Raw genomic sequence first — 20,272 nt, forward strand, 5'->3', positions numbered from 1 at the left:
TTTGTATTATATCTGTAAAGAGGCAAACTGTTTGGTTTATCTATTTCTGTGAAGTTAAGGTAACCAGTTAGTTCAGGCACAGTCTAAACTATACATTATAAAGTTCCAGACAATTTAAGCAAGCACTGATACTCACTGTATAAATCAATGGTTTTTAACCAAGAGTGATTTTGCTCCCGGTGGACAGGAGACACTTTTGGTTGGTAACTAGAGGGTACTATTGGTAAACAGTAAGCAGAAGACAGAGCTGCTGCCAAACATTCTACATAATGCACAGGACAGTCTCCCCCAGCAAAGAATGATCTGGTCCAAAATATCAATAATGCCAAGACTGAGAAACCCAGGCTTAAAATAGGTGATTTCAGTAGGGATTACAAAATTGTGATATTCTATCATTTTTTACACATCCATTAGCTGGAATTTTTCTATTAACTTTTTCACATCAATTATTTGATAACCCTGAAATACAACTGTAAAGGAAAGGTAGGTTAAAGGCTTGATTCTATTTATTTAAAAATCAGTTAAGAATGCATTTGTTATTGAGGCTGACTGAAATGCCTCTAAGTTTTCTGGCTTCCCTGAGAGTGACTTCATCAGACTGTACACAGGTGCACCTTTAACATATTTTTTTAAAAAAGCTTATTTATGGGGCGCCTGGGTGGCTTAGCCGGTTAAGCGTCCGACTTTCACTTAGGTCATGATCTCACGGTTCGTGGGTTTGAGCCCTGCGTCAGGCTCTGTGTTGACTGCCAGCTCAGAGCCTGGAGCCTGTTTCAGTCTGTGACTCCCTCTCTCTTTGACCCTCCCCTGCTCACTCTGTCTCTCTCTCCTAGAAATAAATAAAAACATTAAAAAAAATTTAAAAAAATTAAAAAATAAAAATAAAAAAGCTTATTTATTTTGAGAGCGACAGAGATAGCATAAGGCGGAGAGGGGCAGAGAGAAAGAGGGAGAGAATGCTAAGCAGACTCCATACTGCAGACCCAGCTCAAACTCACTAACCAGGAGATCATGATCTGAGTTGAAACCAAGAGATAGATGCTTAACCAACGGAGCCACCCAGACACCCCAAACATAAACTATTTTTAAAAGAATTTCAGGGGCACCTGGGTGACTCCGTCGGTTAAGCATCCAACTTTGGCTCAGGTCATGATCTCACGGTTCATGAGTCTGATCTCCACATTGGGCTCTGTGCTCATAGCTCAGAGCCTGCTTCCGATTCTGTGTCTCCTCTCTCTGTCCCTCCCCTGCTCACACTCTGCATCTCTCTCTCTCTTGCTCAAAAATAAACACTTAAAAAAATTTTTTTAAGAATTTCAAGAACAGGATTCCTGATCACTATACTATAAGTTAACTGAATTAAAGTAATTAACACTTTGTTTCCACATGTATTAATGTTTAATGATCTTCCCTTTGAGTTTTTCTTGAATGCTAAGACTAGATCTTACTGTATTATACTGTACTAGATCAACTGTACTACTTGGCAAAGTTTCAAGCTTAATGTCATCTGCTCATTGTTTTAACAGCATAGTGTTGGGTGCAAATTATTTAATTGTCTAACAGAAATCAACTGCCCTTCACTTTACTCTCTTGAATTTTTAAAGAACATTATGTAATTAATCTAAAAAAACAAACAAACCCATTTATTACTAGACAACAAAAGTGGCCAAAAGTGATGGTATTTCTCTAATGAAACAAAGATCCCTGACTGGTACTTTCAAGAGCAAGAAAGTTTTTAGAACTGATTTATTTATAAAAATTAATGATAATGATGCAGTTACATTTAATTCTCTTATCTAACTGTTCTCTAATACCAACTTATCACAACTGAGAGCACAATTCCCCTCCTTTGTGTGGCCAATATTCTGTTTTAGAGTAAATATGGATTACATTTAACAAAAGGTTCTAAATACACATCCTTAGTAGTAATATCTTCAACTGTTTTTCTCTAGCCTTTGGTGGTTCAGAATTATTTCAGATATTAAATAAAATTTAAGCCTACCTAAAGGCAGAGAATTAAAAAAAATCTTATACTGCCTCCTCAAATATGAGGGAAGTAACTAAAAGAAAAATAGGGGCGCCTGGGTGGCTCAGTCGGTTAAGTGTCTGACTCCTGGTTTCAGCTCAGGTCATGATCTCATGGTTCACGAATTTGAGCCCTGCATCAGCTCCATGTTGACAGTGCAAAGCCTTCTTGGAATTCTCTCCCCAACCCCCGCTCTGCCCCTTCCCTGCTCACATTTTCTCCCTCTCAATCTCAAAATAAATAAATAAACTTAAAAAAAAAAAAAAGGAGGAATAAATGCTATATTTAGCACATGGTAAAAGAACGTTCAAGAACAAAATTTGTGAAGTAAATCAGTCTGATAAAGAAAAGGAAATAATATACAGCTGTAGACTCAAACTGGAGAAGGATGGGAAAAGTATGAGAAGAGGAAAAATGGAGTAAATGGAAAACGACTATTATGTCAATAACACAGTGCTTTGCATAAATGACAGAGAGTGAATTGGCTGCTGCTTTTCTCTAAGCAGTGAGCGGCAAATAATCCTCTAAATACCCAGACAGATATGTTCAAACTAGAGCAGAGTAAATTTGGTTTCTTCTGATCTGGGTCTATGAAATGACCTCCTTTTATCACACTGGAAAAACTGAGGCAGCTCATTATTTCATGTGTGTCATTGTTCCCCACCCTGTTCTTTAGCCTATTCTGTGGCTGCAGATTTGTCCACAGTAACTCACCATCACAACTTAGTAACACTTACCGTTTAAAGTCAAAAAGAGGTAAAGAAACTTTGCCCAAAGCTTCTGGCCCCTTTCTCTGCTTATTAGAATCAGGGGAACTTCCACTGCTCTGATTTAAAATTCCAAAAAGAGTAAGGTGGAGAAGTGATTCTAATGGCAATTGTGATATCTGGATGGGAAAAATGATTCTATGGGGGGAAAATGTATTAATAGAAAAAAAACAAATTAGATCAAATATGAAATTAACCCTTTAATGAGACTGACAATTTTAGATATTTTATTTGACTTATCAAATAATCTTTACTACTGAGTTACCTTTACTTAAGTAGCAAGCTTGGCCACTATGCACTATAAAAAATCTTAAATTTCATTAAAATTTCAAGTATGTAACACATCTCAAAAATTTCTTAGTGCCTTGAGACTTGAGGCTTGGCTAGTGTCAATTTCTAGGAAAAACAGCAGTAGTCATTTTTATTTTCTTTAGGAGAAACTAGATAAATGTTTGTGAATATTTCTGACTTGGATATATGTGTCCATATACACACAAGGTAACCTATGTTTACCTTTTTTTGGTTAAGTCTGAAAGTCTCACTTTCAGTGGTCACTGAAAGTGTTGGAAAGAAGACACTTTTTACCCATAAGTATTTTTGTATTTGGTTGTTTTCAAAGATGCATAATTTTTGTAATTTAAAAAATAAAAAAAATAGGAAACTGCTTAATAAATGCAGAATGAAAACTAAGAAAAACTTTGCTATTATCTATCTGCCTAAATAATGATTTTTAAAAATATTAATAGAGCAAAACATCTTGTACATGTATTTACTTTTTTAATCTGTTAACCAAGAACTAGGTGTCATATATACAGTGTTACAGAATACTAAACTAAGTAATGTTATGAAAACCATCTTTCTAAAATTACATGTAAATTTATTGTTTTAACTTGGAAAAGTCTAAGAGGAATAAATGGCATGTTTCTACAATTTAACAATATGTAGATTTTTAAAATAATGTTTCAAATTTTTAAATGAGAATTTATCTTTTCTATAGAATAATACCTAGAAGAGGCCTTAAAGATGTCAGTAAGAATTTAATGGATTTTAATGGAAATTATAATAAAAATGAAAGCTAGGATGCATACATGGAAAAAAGTAAAGACAGCACATTGAAAGAATAAAAAGCCAAAAATTTCACTTACAGTTCATCCCATTTAATAAGATAGAAGAAATTCTTATAAGTGCCAACCTTCTTTGATTGAATAGGTTTAAAGAGATCCTTTCCATTGTGAGACAGGGAACATATCAAGTAGTATTTTTCATAGCTAAGAAAAGAAAGATTTTAATTTGATTGTTATTTTATAATATAAATGCATATCATTAGCCATTCTTCTCTAAACGTGACTATTAGCTGAAATTATTTGTTCACCAGTCATTTGAATTTTTGGAAAACATCTGAAATTTAACTATTGCAAATTCTACTAAAATAGAAAAGTAGTATAGCAAAGGGAGTACAGAAGGAAACATATATCCCCAGTCTAAGGAGGCCATGCTACAGAACTTATCCATTTTGTGCTCAGTTACTAGCTTTAGATTTTAGTTGAATAACATTGAGTAATTATTCATTTCTAGGTATATTCTTAGAAGAAAAAACATTAACATTATCTTCCCTGGGTGCTATTTTCCTTTGCTAAGCCACTGAAATTTAGTTAGGTACGCATATTAATGGTGCTTGAGCCTGACTTGCACTGAGCCAGTTTTTCCAATTAGGAGCCTTCCATCCATGGAATACATGCTATTGTATTCTCATTAGACAGCAAGGATTTAGCCTCTAATTGCCTCAAATACAGAGCTGGTTAGATACAGTCAGGCAATCTTGCAGAATAGGAACCTTGGGTTCAATAAAATATTGTTACTAAATTCTAACTTACTGCTAGGCTTACACACTAACCACTTTGTTCATATATACAATCTATTAATCATTTAAAATATATTTCAAATCTAATCTCACTGGTTCACAAAAGACCCTAGCTATCTCTTTTCTTCAGCATTTAACTCTTTCCATCTTAATTGTCACTGTAGTTTTTTTATTGTCTTCTACTGAGTATTTGTCCTTTTCATTAGTATCCCAAAATTTATTTGTGTGTGTATATGAGTCTGTATTGAGGATGTGGAAGGTATTATCTCTGTAACTTTTTAAAGAATAAAGTACCTTCACATAGCAGTAGTACCCATTTAAAGGCACATTCCTAGAAGGCAGAAATTGTTCTGTTGCCTTGTTTAGTGCTGAATCCCTAGTGTGAAGAACACTGCCCAAAGATAGTGCTCAGTAAAAATTTATTGAGTCAAAAGATCACTTTCAAGTAATTATATATTACATTAATCTAAAACTCAAGCAGAATTTATGTTTGGTATCTCTTCACTAGGCTTTACTTTACTTTATACCATTGTTATTATGAAACTGTCATTAAAAATTTCAATTCAGGGGCACCTGGGTGGCTCAGTTTGTTAAGCTACCAACTCTTGATTTCGGCTCAGGTCTTGATCTCACAGTATGTAAGATCGAGCCCCATGTTGGGCTCTGTGCTGACAGTACAGAGCCTGCTTGGGATTCTGTCTCTCCCTCTCTCTCTGTCTCTCCTCCACTTACACATGTGGTTTCTCTCTCTCTCTCTCTCAAAAAAATACATATATTTTTAATTTCAATTCATACTTTTCAGTTCATGGTAGTCATTTCGTAAGGTGAAGTTGCCAAATTTTGTGGCACTGACAAAAACAATCCAAAAGGAAAAACCTGTATCAGAAATTCAATAGAGGAGGGCACCTGGGTGGCTCAATCAGTTACCTTCTGACTTCGGCTCAGGTCATGATTTCACAATTTGTGAGTTTGAGCCCCACAAAGGGCTTTGTACTGACAGCTCGGAGCCTGGAACTTGCTTCAGATTCTGTGTCTCCCTCTCTCTCTGCTCCTCCCCACTCAAGCTCTATCTCTCTCAAATTTAATAGAACGCTACATAAATTAAAAATAAATAAAAATAGGGGTGCCTGGGTGGCTTAGTCGGTTAAGCGTCCGACTTTCGCTTAGGTCATGATCTCGCGGTTCGTGGGTTCGAGCCCCGCATCGGGCTCTGTGCTGACTGCCAGCTCAGAGCCTGGAGCCTATTTCAGAGTCTGTGTCTCCCTCTATCTCTGACCCTCCCCTGCTCACGCTGTCTCTCTCTCTCTCCTAGAAATAAATAAAAATATTAAAAATAAATAAATAAATAAATAAAAATAAAAATTCAACAGAGGGGTGCCTAGGTGGCTCAGTTGGTTAAGCATCTGACTCTTGACTTCAGGACAGGTTATGATCTCATAGTCTGAGTTCAATCCCTGTGTCCAGCTCTGTGTTGACAAAGCAGAGCCTGCCTAGGATTTTCTCTCTCTCTAAATAAATCAACAAACATTCTAAAAAAATTTTAGTAGAGGAAATATGCTCTTATAGACTTCAAAGCCTAGCAATCGGTAAATAGTAAACTACTAAAGAGAAAAAAGTACACTAAAGCCTAGTCTCATCACAGTATTTCCAATTACCCTGATTCTAAAGGAAAGGCTGAAAAACAGCAGTCATAAATTGACTAAATTATTAATTAGCATTTGCCTTTGTAAGTTTAAGCATCTATTTTCCTGACTTCTTTGCATGTAGTGGGAGGGATATTTTTTACTGGAACAGCTTTAAACAGCTCTGTAATTTTTTTTTTTAATTGTTTGTTTATTTTGAGAGAGAGAGAAAGAGTATGAGAGAGAGTGAGCGGGGAGGGGCAGAAAGAGAAGGAGAGAAAGAATCCCAAGCAGGCTCTGCCCTGTCAGTGCAGCATCCTATGCAGGGCTCAATCCCACGATCCCACGAACCTTGAGATCATAACCTGAACCAAAATCAAGAGTCCGATGCTTAACCAACTGAGCCACCCAGGTGCCCCTTCTCTGTAATTTTTATGAAAACCACAAAGGTATCTGGTAATTCTTGTATCATCAATTTAAGTATCAAGAGAGCAGTGGATTCTGACATTTTACAAGATTAGAACAGCTCCTGGGTTAAGCTGCATATATTTTGTTTTAAACGGTTACTTACTTTGATACCCAATTACTTGAAATTCCATGAGCAGCAAAAATTGTAAACTGTAGCTGCTCTGTTGTCGTCCACGCTTCCTTTATGTTCCTATTACTTTGGGCACTGTCTGCAGGACTCCTACCAGAATTTGCATGGAGTCTGAGAAGATCATAAATTGCTGCAGTTAACTGGTCCATGCTTACTTGAACAGGATTTTCAGGATTCAGCGATCCTAGATTTAAAGAAATTGTTAATATAATTCCCCAAAGAAGCAACAATTATTGCTAAAATTTGAAGAACTTAGAGACATACCCCTAGATGAACTCTTACTAATGTCTCCTTCTCCAGACAGTGAAGTCACCTGCACACATACATACAAGTTAGTTGGAAAATTGTCCATGATATAATATAGAATGTTTACCTTTAATTTCAATACATTTAATTAAATGCTATATCAGGAAACCTCCCAAAAGGTTCTGCAGAATAAAACAAAAAAATGTAAGAAGAAAGTGAAACCCCAAACCAAATAAACATGATTTTTAGTATCAAGAAAATCAGAACTGAAAATTAGTGCAAAATATAGGAACTCAACAAAATCTGCCTCATTAAACCAGTTAAGTAATTAAGATTTGAAACCCAAAAAACAATAAATACACTAATATGACACTTTATATTCTATTAGTTGCTTTACTATTAGTATAAGAATATCCTTAAAGAAACTACAACTCTATTTATTACCATTTATGGTCCAAAAAAAGCTCTTACAATTATTTAAATTGAGCTCTCCTCCTACTCCCTGCTCCCTTATCCAGCAAATGACTATAATCAATAGAAACCTCAGATGACATTAAGACCATAGTAGTTGATCATTTCCAAGTTATTTCATATATTTTTTCCCTAAAAACAAGCCCATAATAAGAAAGATAAAAGAGACCCAAATTTCTATATATCGTATATATAAAGGCTCTCTGTGAGAATGAATGGATAGAGTAACTCTTACATATTGGTTGAGGGGAATATCATCAATAACTTTTCCTTCCTTTAAATTTATTGTGTCTTGTGATCCACCTTCTCTAATCCTTCATCAGAGCTATGAACAACCCTATGAACAGAGTTAATTAAATCCCCATGGAAATACCATAGGGAGAGCTTTCACTAAGAGCAACAGTATGATATCATGAAAGGGCTCCTAACCTGGTTGCTTCTGAGGTAATGAGTCACTCTTAGTGAGGCTTCTGGGAATTTTCAACAGGTAAGAGGTATGGCCCAATGTAGAATTTCTCCCATGGAAAATGATGGACATCTCCATCCAGAAGGACAAATAGTAACCATTACCACCCAGATTCTGAAGCTCAGTATCTATCTTGAAACTTTCAACCAACTCACTTATGCCATAGTTCCTCCTCTACACATAAATGGTTCACAGTTTGGCATCTATATATTCAATATCAACTCTCACAAAGCGCTTCTGAGGCAGCCCATCTCCTCTTAGGAATTCCCAACTTTACTAAGTGACTAAGTCTACTCAAAAGTAAAAGCCAAAGTTAAAATGATTAACATTTTGTCTAACAGAAACAAAAATCTCCCAGTTTAAGTGATAGTCACTCAAGTATGTATTTGCATGTAACAAAATGCTAATTACTAAAAATATACTCACATCAGCACTTTTACTTCTTGGAAGATTAACTGCTCTCTTTAGCTTCTTTACGGATTCTGTAATGGCAAGAGTCTCTACACCATCTAAAGCACTACAGATTTTTCTTACAGCCTTAATTACTTGATCTACTGCTCGGTGCTGGTTCTTTAAAAAATAAAAAGCAAAATAAACATAAGTATGTGGAATTTATAAAGGATCAGTTTCAGAGATGAAGTCAGAAACTAGACATTTTAGATGTGCTCAATCAACAGATATCCTTTACTCTTTTGTGATGAAAAACAAACAAGATAACCTTTCAATGATCTGTTTTATTTTTAATATGAAAACTTAGGTCTGATTTTCATTTTGCCTGACACAATTATTCATATGTAAATGCCATTAATTTCATACTTAGAATAACTAATAAATCATTAACAAATTACTAAGTCATTAAAAAATCTGGAGCTATTTTTTATTATTTGGGAATAAGTTCTACATTAAAAACACCAATCATTCTCTCCCTCCTGCCAAAAAATTTGGTATCAAAAACCAAGTTCTTTAGAGGTTGGCTGCATATTATTAACATTGGGCAGCAGTTACCAGACATGAATCAACTTTCAAGCATCATTTGTATCTATATAATCATCACTTTTTAAATTTTGTTGGATGAAAAAACTTTCTTGAGGATAATCCCTCTGTAGTTAATCACTTGATTTCACCACGATTCAAAAGTATACATGTACAGGGGCGCCTGAGTGGCTTAGTCGGTTAAGTGTCTGACTTTTGCTTAGGTCATGATCTCGCAGTTCGTGGGTTCGAGCCCCGCGTCAGGCTCTGTGCTGACTGCCAGCTCAGAGCCTGGAGCCTGTTTCAGTCTGTGACTCCCTCTCTCTCTGACCCTCCCTTGCTCATGCTGTCTCTCTCTCTCTCTCCTAGAAATAAATAAAAACAAAAACAAAAACAAAAGTATACATGTACAAATATATTATAAAATCATTTACCTCATGAGAATTATTTAAAAATCCCTCTCCAGTCCTCCATCATTTTAAAGTAATATTTCTTATCTCATTATGAAATATTCTTACATAAACATTTATGCATCAAACATCAAAATGTATGCATACATCAAACATTTAGGCCAAACTTATATGCCAAGTACCGTTAGAATGGGCTAAAGTTTAGTATTGTACCATCCCTTAACAATTTACATCTTTCCACCCTGGAGGCTTAGCAACCATAAACTGAACGTTCCCTGTACCTTCATGCTTAAATGAAAATACCTCATTTGCTCACACATCCAATTACCCTGTAGTCTTCAGGGCCCAACAATCTGTTTTCTAGCTCCCCATTTTTGCTTACTTATTATTTCTGCTTACTTTTAGTTCTATACCTTCATATAAAAACCTCTCCAGTGTTGAGGCTCAGGTAATTTTCCTATACTATTCTCCATCATTTTTTATGTGCCAGTTATTAATTTATTGTCAATTAGTTCTGAATCAATTCCTTTCTTTGCTCTACTTTGTGATACTAGAGCTATACCTATAAACATTTCTCCTTTGCCAGCTGACAAAATGTTAGGTTTGGTCAATAGAGGGCACCTAAGAGACACTCAGGCAATGGTAGAATGAAGACACTTATCAGGGTTCTAGGTCTTTTTTTTTTTTTTAAAAAAACTTCAGAACAGGATCCCAGTGGTCCTCAAAGACCAGTTCCAGCTGCACCCTCAGGCCATGGTCTCCCAATCAGAGAACTGTAGTAAGTCTCTTTGCTATATGCATCCTATATACTCCTGTGACAGCCAAACCTTCATAGAGGAGGCTGGATTTCAGCCTAAGGTTGGGGGTGAGGGGTGTTCTACCATAAGTCCTTACAATTCTTTCACTGTCCATTCACTATTCCTCAACCTAAAGGCGATAGCTACATTTTTTTTTTAATGTTTTATTTATTTCTGACAGAGAAAGAGAGAGACAGTATGAGCAGGGAAGGGTCAGAGAGAGAGGGAGACACAGAATCTGAAACAGGTTCCAGGCTCTGAGCTAGCTGTCAGCACAGAGCCTGACGCGGGGCTTAAACCCACAAACCGTGAGATCATGACCTGAGCTGAAGTTGTACACTTACCCGACTGAGCCACCCCGGCACCCCATTAGTTGCTTTTTTATACCTGCTACTTCTGGACCCTGTATAGCATGGTTGGCAAACTTTTTAAAGGCCAGAGAGTAAATATTTTAGGCTTTGTGGGCCACAGTCTCGATCACAATTCAACTCTGCTATTACGGCATGAAAAGAGATACAGGTAAATACAGAAATGAATGAGTATCACTGGGTTCCAATAAAACTTTACAAAAATTGGCAATAGGCCAGATTTAGAATGCAAGCCAAATCCTGCCTTAGAATCCTCTTTTACCGTATGTAGTAATTAACCACCTTTTACTAATTAATGATACTTTAAATTTCCCTGTTCAAATAACTACTATATTTTCTCTTTCCTGACTTGGCCCCTGATGGCCTAATCTGCCTTGCAATTGGACATGTGGTCATTTCCTCAACTGCATGCCATATTGTTGCTCTAGATATTCTACTCTATATCCTGTAATAAGCCTCAATTACATAAATGTCCATGTGGAAAATTCACAGCATCACAGCATCTTCAACACCAAAACTGTACCCTAGGAGAATCTTAACTACAATATCACAGTCTGATCACAATCTCCTTTGCCTCCAGTCCTCACACATTCATTTTGACTAAATTCTTTCTTTGAGCTCGGAGCCTTCTCCTCTGCTTCTTCTACCAGGCAGCTAAGCATTTTCAAAAAGAATCTCACAACTATACAGATTCAACATCCCCAATTAAACAGGAAACTGTATGCCACTTAACATTTCTTTAACTTGTTCTCAGTCAGTTCTCTTTCTCATTTTTCTTAGAATATGAAGCCAAACAATTATTCCTTGGCTCAAAACCTTAACTGTTCCCGTAACTTCATTTTAGTAAAATAAATTAACATCTTATCTCTAGAAAATTATAGCCAGAATGAATAAAAACTTCTGCAACTTTACCTCCCCTGACCTCCCCCTAAAACCTAAATTAAAACATATATCCACACAAAGACTTATATGTGGGTGTTTATAGCAGCATTATTAATAACTAAAAACTGTAAACTGTTCAAAATGTCCATTATTTGGTGACCAGATAAACAAAATATGGTATGTCCATACAGTGGAAGTATTCAGCAATAAAAAAAGGAACTATGGATACATATCACAACTTAATACTACAACATGGACAGGGCTTAAAAACGGTATGGTATGTGAAAAAAAATCAGATATAAAGGATTACATAGGGTATGATTCCATTTACATGAAATCTCCATTAAAGGCAAAGATACCAAGACAGGTGCTAGATCAGGCATTATTTGGGGGGTGGACTGGGAATGAGGAATGACTACAAAGTAGCACATGGAAACCTTTGGGAGCGATGAAAATGGTCTAAAGAACTGGATTGTGGAGATAATTATACAACTCTATGCATTTACTAAAAGGAATCCTTGGGGCGCCTGGGTGGCTCACTCAGTTGGGCATCCAACTTCGGCTCAGGTCATGATCTCACGGTTTGTGGGTTCGAGCCCCGTGTCGGGCTCTGTGCTGACAAGCTAGCTCAGAGCCTGGAGCCTGCTGCAGATTCTGTGTCTCCCTCTCTCTCTAACCCTCCCCTACTCACGCTGTCTCTCTCTCTCTCAGAAATAAATAAAAACATTAAAAAAAAAAAGCAATTCTTGAATTGTATATATTCAGTGGGTATATTTTATGATATATAAATTATACCACAATAAAGCTGTAAAAAATTATGGGGAATAAATGACAGTCACTATGTTTTTTTAGTCATTATTTTGGATAAGATGATCCTAAAGACATCTGCAGTAAGACATTTATTTGAATATAGACCTTAAAGAATTGAAGGTTAAGCCATGCAAATATCTGAGAGAAGAGGATTAAAAGTAAACAGAACAAAAAGCACAAGGGTCCCAGCTAGGGAGAATACCTATAGATCCACCAGAACAAAGAAGGAAAATGTTATTAGCAAGCCAGATCAGAGAGGTAGTGGGGGTCAAAATACATAGGGCCCTGAAGCCACAATTAGGGATCTGAATTTTACTGAGATAGTAAACAGGATTTTGAAAAAGGGAGTACCATAATTTAAAAAATGTTTATTCTAATTAAAAAAAATGTTTCTAACATTTTTATTTATTATTGAGGAAGAGAGACACAAAACATGAACAGGGCAGGGACAGAGAGAAGGGGAGACAGAGAATCCAAAGCAGGCTTTAGGTTCTGCTCTGTCAGCAAAGAGCCCAACACGGGGCTAGAACTCATAAACTGTGAGATCATGACATGAGTCAAAGTTGAACATTCACCACTGAGCCACCCTGGTGCCCCAGGGGTGGCATAATTTAGTATCTTTTAAGAGTTTATAAATTTTATTAATGTTCTCAAAGAGCTATCTTTTGGCTTTTTCTCTTTTACATCTGCTTTCTGTGCTTATTTTTTTTTAAAAGAAATTTTGTTTTGTAATAATTTTACAGTTACAGAAAAGTTACAAAAATAGTACAGATAGTTCCTCTAGAACATTAAAGGAATCTGGGTTAAGTAACATGTTATATATGACAAAACTAAGACATTAACACTGATATATTGCTATTAACTGAACTGTAAGTTAGTCAGACTGAATCAGTTTTTCCATTAATATTCTTTTCTTCTTCCAGGATACAATCCAGGATACTGTCTACACTTAGTGACTTATTTTTAAAATATCATTTTGATTGCCTATGGAAGAAAGACTTAGAAGGACAAGGGTAGAAGCTAAGAGACCTGTAAGGAACTATAGTTGACCTGAGAACAACACAGGTTTGAACTGCTTGAGTCCACTTATACGTGGATTTTTCATAGCACTAATACTATATGTTTTCTCCTCCTTATGATTTTCTTAACATTTCTTTTTCGCTAGCTCACTTTAGTGTAAGAATAAAGTATACATACAATAAAAATAACATACAAAACGTGTTAACTGACTATGTATGTTATCAGCAAGGCTTCCAGCCAAGGGTAGGCTATTAGCAGTTGAATTTGGGGGGAGTCAAAAGTTATACACAGCAGGTGCCTGGCTGGCTCAGTTGGCAGAAGACGTGATTCTTGATCTCAAGACTGTGAATTCAAGCCCAATGTTGGGCCTAGAGCTTACTTAAAAATAGATAGAGAGACATAAATGTTATACACATATTTTCGACTGCACGGGGGGGTCAGACCCCCTAACCCCCATGTTGTTCAAGGGTATACTGTGTTGTAATTATTGTAATTGATGAGACCTGTAGCTTTGGTAGTGATAAAGAGTGGTCACATTATGAATGTATTTTTAAGGTAGAGCTCACATGAATTAGCTAGATTGTGGGATATAAAAGATCATTTTCTTGAGAAATCAAATACGACTTCAAGGTTTGGCCCTTAGCAATGAGAAGGATAGAGCTGTTATTTACCAAAAAGAGGAATACTCATAAAGAGATATCAAGGGTAGTATAAAAAATTCAGTTTCATATATCTTAAGTTTGAGATGTTAATGAATTAGACATTCATATGAAAATGTCAAGTAAAAGATATTTGAATCTGAAGTTCAGGGGAGAGGTTAGTCTGAAAATATAAATGTCAGCTGTCCATATACGTAGGGTATTTAAAGACATGAGATTAAGTGAGATCATCTAGAATGTGAATATGAAGGAAAAGAAGAGATCCTAGAACTGAGCCCTGTGGCATTCTGATGTTTAGAGGTCAGAAAAATAAAGAGACCATAAGCAAAAAGCCACAAGTGAGAGCGAGAATAGAGCAGACACTAGAAAGAAGTCAGAGAACCACAAATGTGATATACCAAGAGGTCATGCAAGTGTTCAAGAGGAAGAAACAGGGGCACCTGGGTGGCTCAGTTGGTTAAGCGTCCAACTTTGGCTCAGGTCATGATCTCGCAGTTCATGGGTTTGAGCCCCACGTTGGGCTCTGTGCTGACAGCTAGCTCAGAGCCTGGAGCCTGTTTCAGATTCTGTGTCTCCCTCTCTCTGCCCCTCCCCCACTCATGCTCTGTCTCTCTCTGTCTCAAAAGTAAATAAATATAATTTTTTAAAAAAGAGGAAGAAATAGTCAACTCTATTAAACACTATAGAAACACTGAGAAAATAAAGACAAAGAACTTATTACTGAAACCATGATTATGAAGTCCTTGATGATCTTAGGTGCACTTTCAGGGAAGTGCTGAGAATGAAAGCCTGACTGGAGTGGGTTCATAAAAGAATGGAAAGAGAGGAAGTGGAAGCAGCAAAAACAGATAAACTTTTAGGAGTTTTGCTATAAGAAGAATAAAGAAGTGGAGTGGTTGCTACAGGGGAATATGGACTTTTTGTTTTAAGGTGGAAGATATACCCAGGGCTGTCCTTGAACTCTTATTTTCTCAGTGATCTCCTCCACTCTTATGGCTGCAAAATACCAATTATATTCTTATGATTCCCAAGTTTACTACCTCCAGGCTAGCACTCCTCCATTAAATTCCAGATTTATATCCAACTGCCTACTCAACATTGCTATTAAGGTGACAAACATAAAGTCCAAATTTAAGTTCCACATCTTCCATCCAAATCTGTTCCTCTCACAGTTTCTCCCTCTCCACCCTTTCCTCCCCCTTCCCACCATCTATGGCTAGCAAAACATCTTCCTAATTGATTTGTTTCCATTCTCGCCCCCCTCCCTCACTCTATTCCAGTTAGAAAGACAGACATATCAGGCACACTCCTCTCCTAGACAACCAGATAGCTTCTTCCACTCCTCTAGTTCTTTACTCAAATTCACTATCTTAAATGAGGTCTCCCCTGAATATAAATGTTGAAATTGCAACATTATCCTCGTTTATTTTTCTCTATAGTGTTCACCACCTGATGTAGCATATATTTTGCTAGTTTAATTGTCATCTCATCCAACTAGAGTGTTAACTAAGATTTGGGATTAAAGTTTCTTTTGTTTACTACCATAGCCTCAGCACCTACAACAGTGCCTCATGATGAGATATTCTGCAAATACTTACTGAATAAATGAATGTTTATACGCTGACACGAATATAACAGTAGCTAGAAATCTGAGAGTAATCCTATACTATTTCTTCTCTTGCATCTCATTACCTACCAAAATCTTACCAATGTTATTTCCTAAGTATTGTTAATCAGTTCTCTCCTTTTTGCCCTCATCACACTAATTATCTTTCACTTGGACTACTATAAAAAACCTTCCTAAGTAGTCTCTCTAAAACCAATCCTGCCAGAACTAAATCTAATTTCCACAGTATGGCCAGAGTAATCTAAGAGCTCAGGACTAATAAACAAGTCACTCACCCTATCCCACCCCTTACCCTAAGCTAAAAAGGGCTAGAGCAGGGGTCAGCAAACCTTTTCTGTAAAGTCGCAAATAATAAACAGCTCAGGCTTTGCAGGATATATAGTATCTGTCCCAACTACTCACCTCTACTATTACAGCACAAACACAATCATAGAAAATATGTAAATGAATGGGTGTGGCTGCATTCCAAAAATTTTTTATTTACAAAAATAGAAAGTAGACCGGATATGGACCTTTAAGCTAGAGCATAGAGTAAAACTCTTTAACATAGATAAGGTGGTATGTCTGGGTATCTCCAACATTATCTCCCAAACTCCACTTCATACTCTACATACCCTATTACAGAAGAGCTTATACTTCCACATATGTATCACACCTATGTGCTTTTGTTCACAAGTCCTTCTCAACAATCTTCTAGCTAACCCATACTGTTGACTTGCCTCAGGCAATCTCCCTTCTTAGAGGCTTTCCTTAAAGTCTCAAATTGGAAAAAGTACTATTCTTTGATCTCCCAAAGAACCTAATGCATATCTCTATAGTACATTGAAATTTTGTTTAAATCTGTCACTAGTTTTAAGTTCCTGGTAGGTGGGAACTAGGTCATTCATTTTCCTAACTCCAGCATCTAGAATATACTAAATATTCAGTTCTTTTTAAATTGAACTGAAGGGTACTATTAGTAATAAAGCTGAAGTGAAGGTGAAGCGCTGACTCAAGCAATATTGAAAATTTTTGTTAACAAGTTGGGTCAGAAAACAAGTCATCAAACATCAAGGATACTGTTTAAATCGTCCTTCTAAAATATTTCATACAATATCACACTAATAGTTAAGATAGAACAGAAATAAGAATCCTTAAGTCATCATGCCAAAAGGTGAATTAAGACTTACTTCAATTTGCAGAGCCAGTTCCACTTGGTTGTGGTAAGAATTTAAAAGTTCATCAACAGGGTATCTGAAATAAAGAACAGTACTGTGGTTGAAGGATATTATATACAAAAATGATTGTTTTATTCACCAGTATAATGGTATTCACATCCAAAAGCAAAGTTTGAAAACCTGGAATTAATGTTTTAGATGCCACACCTTATCATGACTTCTTTATAAGGTTTTTCTATTTGATGCAAATGTTTGTTTAAATCCACCGGTGTTTTATCATCTTCTGCCTAAAAAAACACATATATACATATGTTTATCAAAAAAAAATTCATTCCTTGTTATTTTTTTCCCCAAAGTTTTTATTTATTTATTTTTGAGAGAGAAGGAGTGTGTGTAGGTAGAGAAGAGGCAGAGAAAGAGGGGAACGGACATCTGAAACGGGCTCTGACAGCAGAGAGCACAATGTGGAGCTCAAATTCATGAACCATGAGATCATGACCTGAGCTTAAGGCAGACACAACCTACTGAGCCAACCAGGTGCTCCTCTTTGGTCTTTCTATTACCAAATTAAATATGGTAAAATGTATGATAAATTTTTGAAACTGCAGTGATTTTTTAGAACAGATTAAAATATTATCAGAAGTGGGGGCACCTGGCGGCTCAGTCGTGTAAGCATCCGACTTTGGCTTAGGTCATGATCTCACAGTTCGTGGGTTCGAGCCCCGTGTCAGGCTCTGTGCTGACAGCTAGCTCAGAACCCTGGAGCCTGTTTCGGATTCTGTGTCTCCTTCTCTCTCTGACCCTCCTCTGTTCACGCTGTCTCTCTCTCTCAAATAAATTTTTAAAAAAACATTAAAAAATTTTAAGATATTATCAGAAGTAAATACTATTTATAACCAAATCAAGGAAACAAGCACATCAATATTCTGAAAATTTTGTTTTATGAATAAAAAACATAAATGCTTTTAAGTCTAGTTTTCAATATATAGGCAGCTCCCAAAGTAAAAACTACTTCTGTTCTATACAGTAGGAATAGAAAGCTTTAAAACAAAGCAAAACACTTTTAAAGATGTTTGACAGCCAAATGAAGGTGGGGTAGGATTAGATGGGCAACAGATCATCTGAATTTCTGCATTATTTTTTCTAATGATAATCAAATTTATCCCCACCTTATCCCCAATAATTAAGGTACCAGTCTCTTCTAACATAAATCTTTACTATGCAAATATTCTCAAGAACATTATTCCTTAAGAAACTGAAAAGAGAAATTACTAATGATTGCTAAAATACACTGAATTTTATGAAACAGACTTTATTTCCCTTGGTTGAAAAATCAAGCACAGGATCAAAACCTAAGAAAATAAAGAGAAAGTAAAAAAGACTGATATTTTTCTATCCAAAGTTCTACCAAATGAAGAGTAATTCTCTTTAAAGATTAAAATTCATCCAACGTTCATATAGTAATACAACAGACTAATTTCCTGCATTCTAATTTGCTTTAACTTCAAAAGAAAGTGCTGTATTTTTAAAAGAGAAGTAGTTTTCATTTGATAAAAAATAATGTATTTTTCTCAGTTTGATGCAAAGGTCAATGTAGATCTTTTCTTCCCTCAAACCGTATTTAGTATTCAAAATCTTTCCTCCTTTCCCATTTTCCTTTGACCCTAATGTTTTCATTCTTGTGTAAAACCATTACAAATCAACTTTTATTTTCTTCCACTTTGATTTTCAAATATGCCTCCAGCTTGAAGTAGTAGGCTACCTAAGACTCCATGATTGAAAAGCTACCCCCATTTGTTGAAAACCCTTGTGGATAAAATCAGTTCATCATTCCAATCCATTCACCAGTCCAACCCAGACATCTTAGAGAATGTACCAACTGCAAAGTGGCTAATTAGCAGAATTACTCAGAGTCAACCAAATGCAATTCAGTTATAAGCTACATACTTACTGTTCTGGCCAGATTTTGGCACATTGCACTGAAGGTCAAAAGTTGTAGTTTAATCTCTGTGTCCCATTTTCGGCAGTTCTGAATATGTTCATGACTTCCAAGGCAATGATTACTATTAAAAAATATTAATTATTCGTCAATGTTATTCTCAAACTAGAAATTACAGAGGTGAGAGTAAAATATAACTTGTATCTGCCTCAGAAATGGAAGAGAATGGTAAAATGTAGAGATAGTTTTTAACCAAGTGTAAGCATTTAAATAAAAGAATAATTCTACATGGGAAGAGTCACAGTAAAGAAGAAAGATGAAGATAAAAAAGAAAATAAGAAAAATAGGGACAGGGCATTTTTAGTAGCCTAAAATAATTAAATCTGTAAAATAACTGTATATGCTAAATTACCTGGTTCAAAAAAAGATTCATACAATAAGTATTTCAAGCCAACTAAAAGGAAGTCACAGCTGACCACTGTGTGAAAAGCAATGGTGCATGCTACAGAAGGAAAATGGAGTCTATAATTACGTGACTATTGACTCTTAGCAGAAAGTAAAAAACCATTAAATTCACTTATCAATGAATTACCTCCCCTTCCCCCCCCCCCCCCACTTAAGACTATAAGTTTAAGAGCAATACCATGTCTTAATTATCTCTGAAATCCCTACACAGTTCTTAGACACAACTTAAGACAAGGTATATTTCAGTATAAGTTCATGGATCCAATCAATTCAGTAAGACTCCATATATTTTTGGACTACAAATTTAACTTGAAAATTTCTAATTTTAACCCCTTAAAAATAAATTTCCAAAGATGCTGTTCAGTAGTTAAGTGAATAAACTTACTTTTGCAGCACTTCCTCTTGACCACAAACTTTCAGAATGTAGCTGCCAACATCTACTTGATTCAAGTCATCATGTACCCAGCAAAGGGCTTGCATTATAATGATTTCTACAGTAGAACTCACTGTAAAAGAGGTATCACTTTCATTTTGCTCATTTAACAGTATACACTTTTTCAGAATGTATTTCTTATCATCTAAGAGATCACTACACAACAGAAATATAATATAGGTCATATTTAGAATTAAAATTTTTCTACTAGCCACGTTGAAAAACGTAAAACAGGTGAAGATAATTTCAACATGTTTTATTTAACCTAATAAATTCAAAATATCATTTCAACATAGAGCCAATATTTTAAAATTACTAATGAGACATCTTATTTCTTTTCAAATTGGTTCTTTGAAATCCACTGTGTATTTTACACTTCCAGCATATCTGACTCTATATTAGCCAGATTTCAAGTGCTCAACAGTCACATGGGGCTAGGGGTTACGGTATTAGAGAGGACAGATCTAAAACTAAGAAAGCCACCTTCCTATTACAGACTCCTCCAAAAGAGATGACATTTAGCAGTATCTAGCAAACAATGACTTAAACCAAATCACAAGGAAAAAAAAATCACCATTTTAATTAAATATTTGATATTTGCCTAATAAATTTTCTAATGAAGAATAAAAATACAGCAAGTAGTAAGTATTCTTTATCATTCTTTTTTTTTTTTTTT

General features: G+C 35.7%; 1 protein-coding gene across 2 annotated transcripts in view; it reads right to left on the reverse strand.

The window, feature by feature from the left end:
* PIK3C2A (phosphatidylinositol-4-phosphate 3-kinase catalytic subunit type 2 alpha) overlaps positions 1-20,272 on the reverse strand; it is a 113,804-nt gene that overhangs the window by 31,687 nt on the left and 61,845 nt on the right. For both annotated transcript variants that reach the window (XM_039236733.1, XM_039236734.1), the window contains exons 5-13: positions 19,549-19,669; positions 18,711-18,822; positions 16,967-17,046; positions 16,772-16,835; positions 8,484-8,627; positions 7,139-7,187; positions 6,848-7,058; positions 3,939-4,061; positions 2,764-2,931 (exon numbers count right to left, since the gene is read on the reverse strand). In XM_039236733.1, coding sequence (XP_039092664.1) covers positions 2,764-2,931; positions 3,939-4,061; positions 6,848-7,058; positions 7,139-7,187; positions 8,484-8,627; positions 16,772-16,835; positions 16,967-17,046; positions 18,711-18,822; positions 19,549-19,669 — 1,072 coding nt within the window. The remainder of the gene's footprint in view (positions 1-2,763; positions 2,932-3,938; positions 4,062-6,847; positions 7,059-7,138; positions 7,188-8,483; positions 8,628-16,771; positions 16,836-16,966; positions 17,047-18,710; positions 18,823-19,548; positions 19,670-20,272) is intronic.

Source organism: Hyaena hyaena, unplaced genomic scaffold (genome assembly GCF_003009895.1).
Source record: "Hyaena hyaena isolate Hyena2069 unplaced genomic scaffold, ASM300989v1 scaffold_116, whole genome shotgun sequence".
NCBI classification, from domain to species: domain Eukaryota; kingdom Metazoa; phylum Chordata; class Mammalia; order Carnivora; family Hyaenidae; genus Hyaena; species Hyaena hyaena.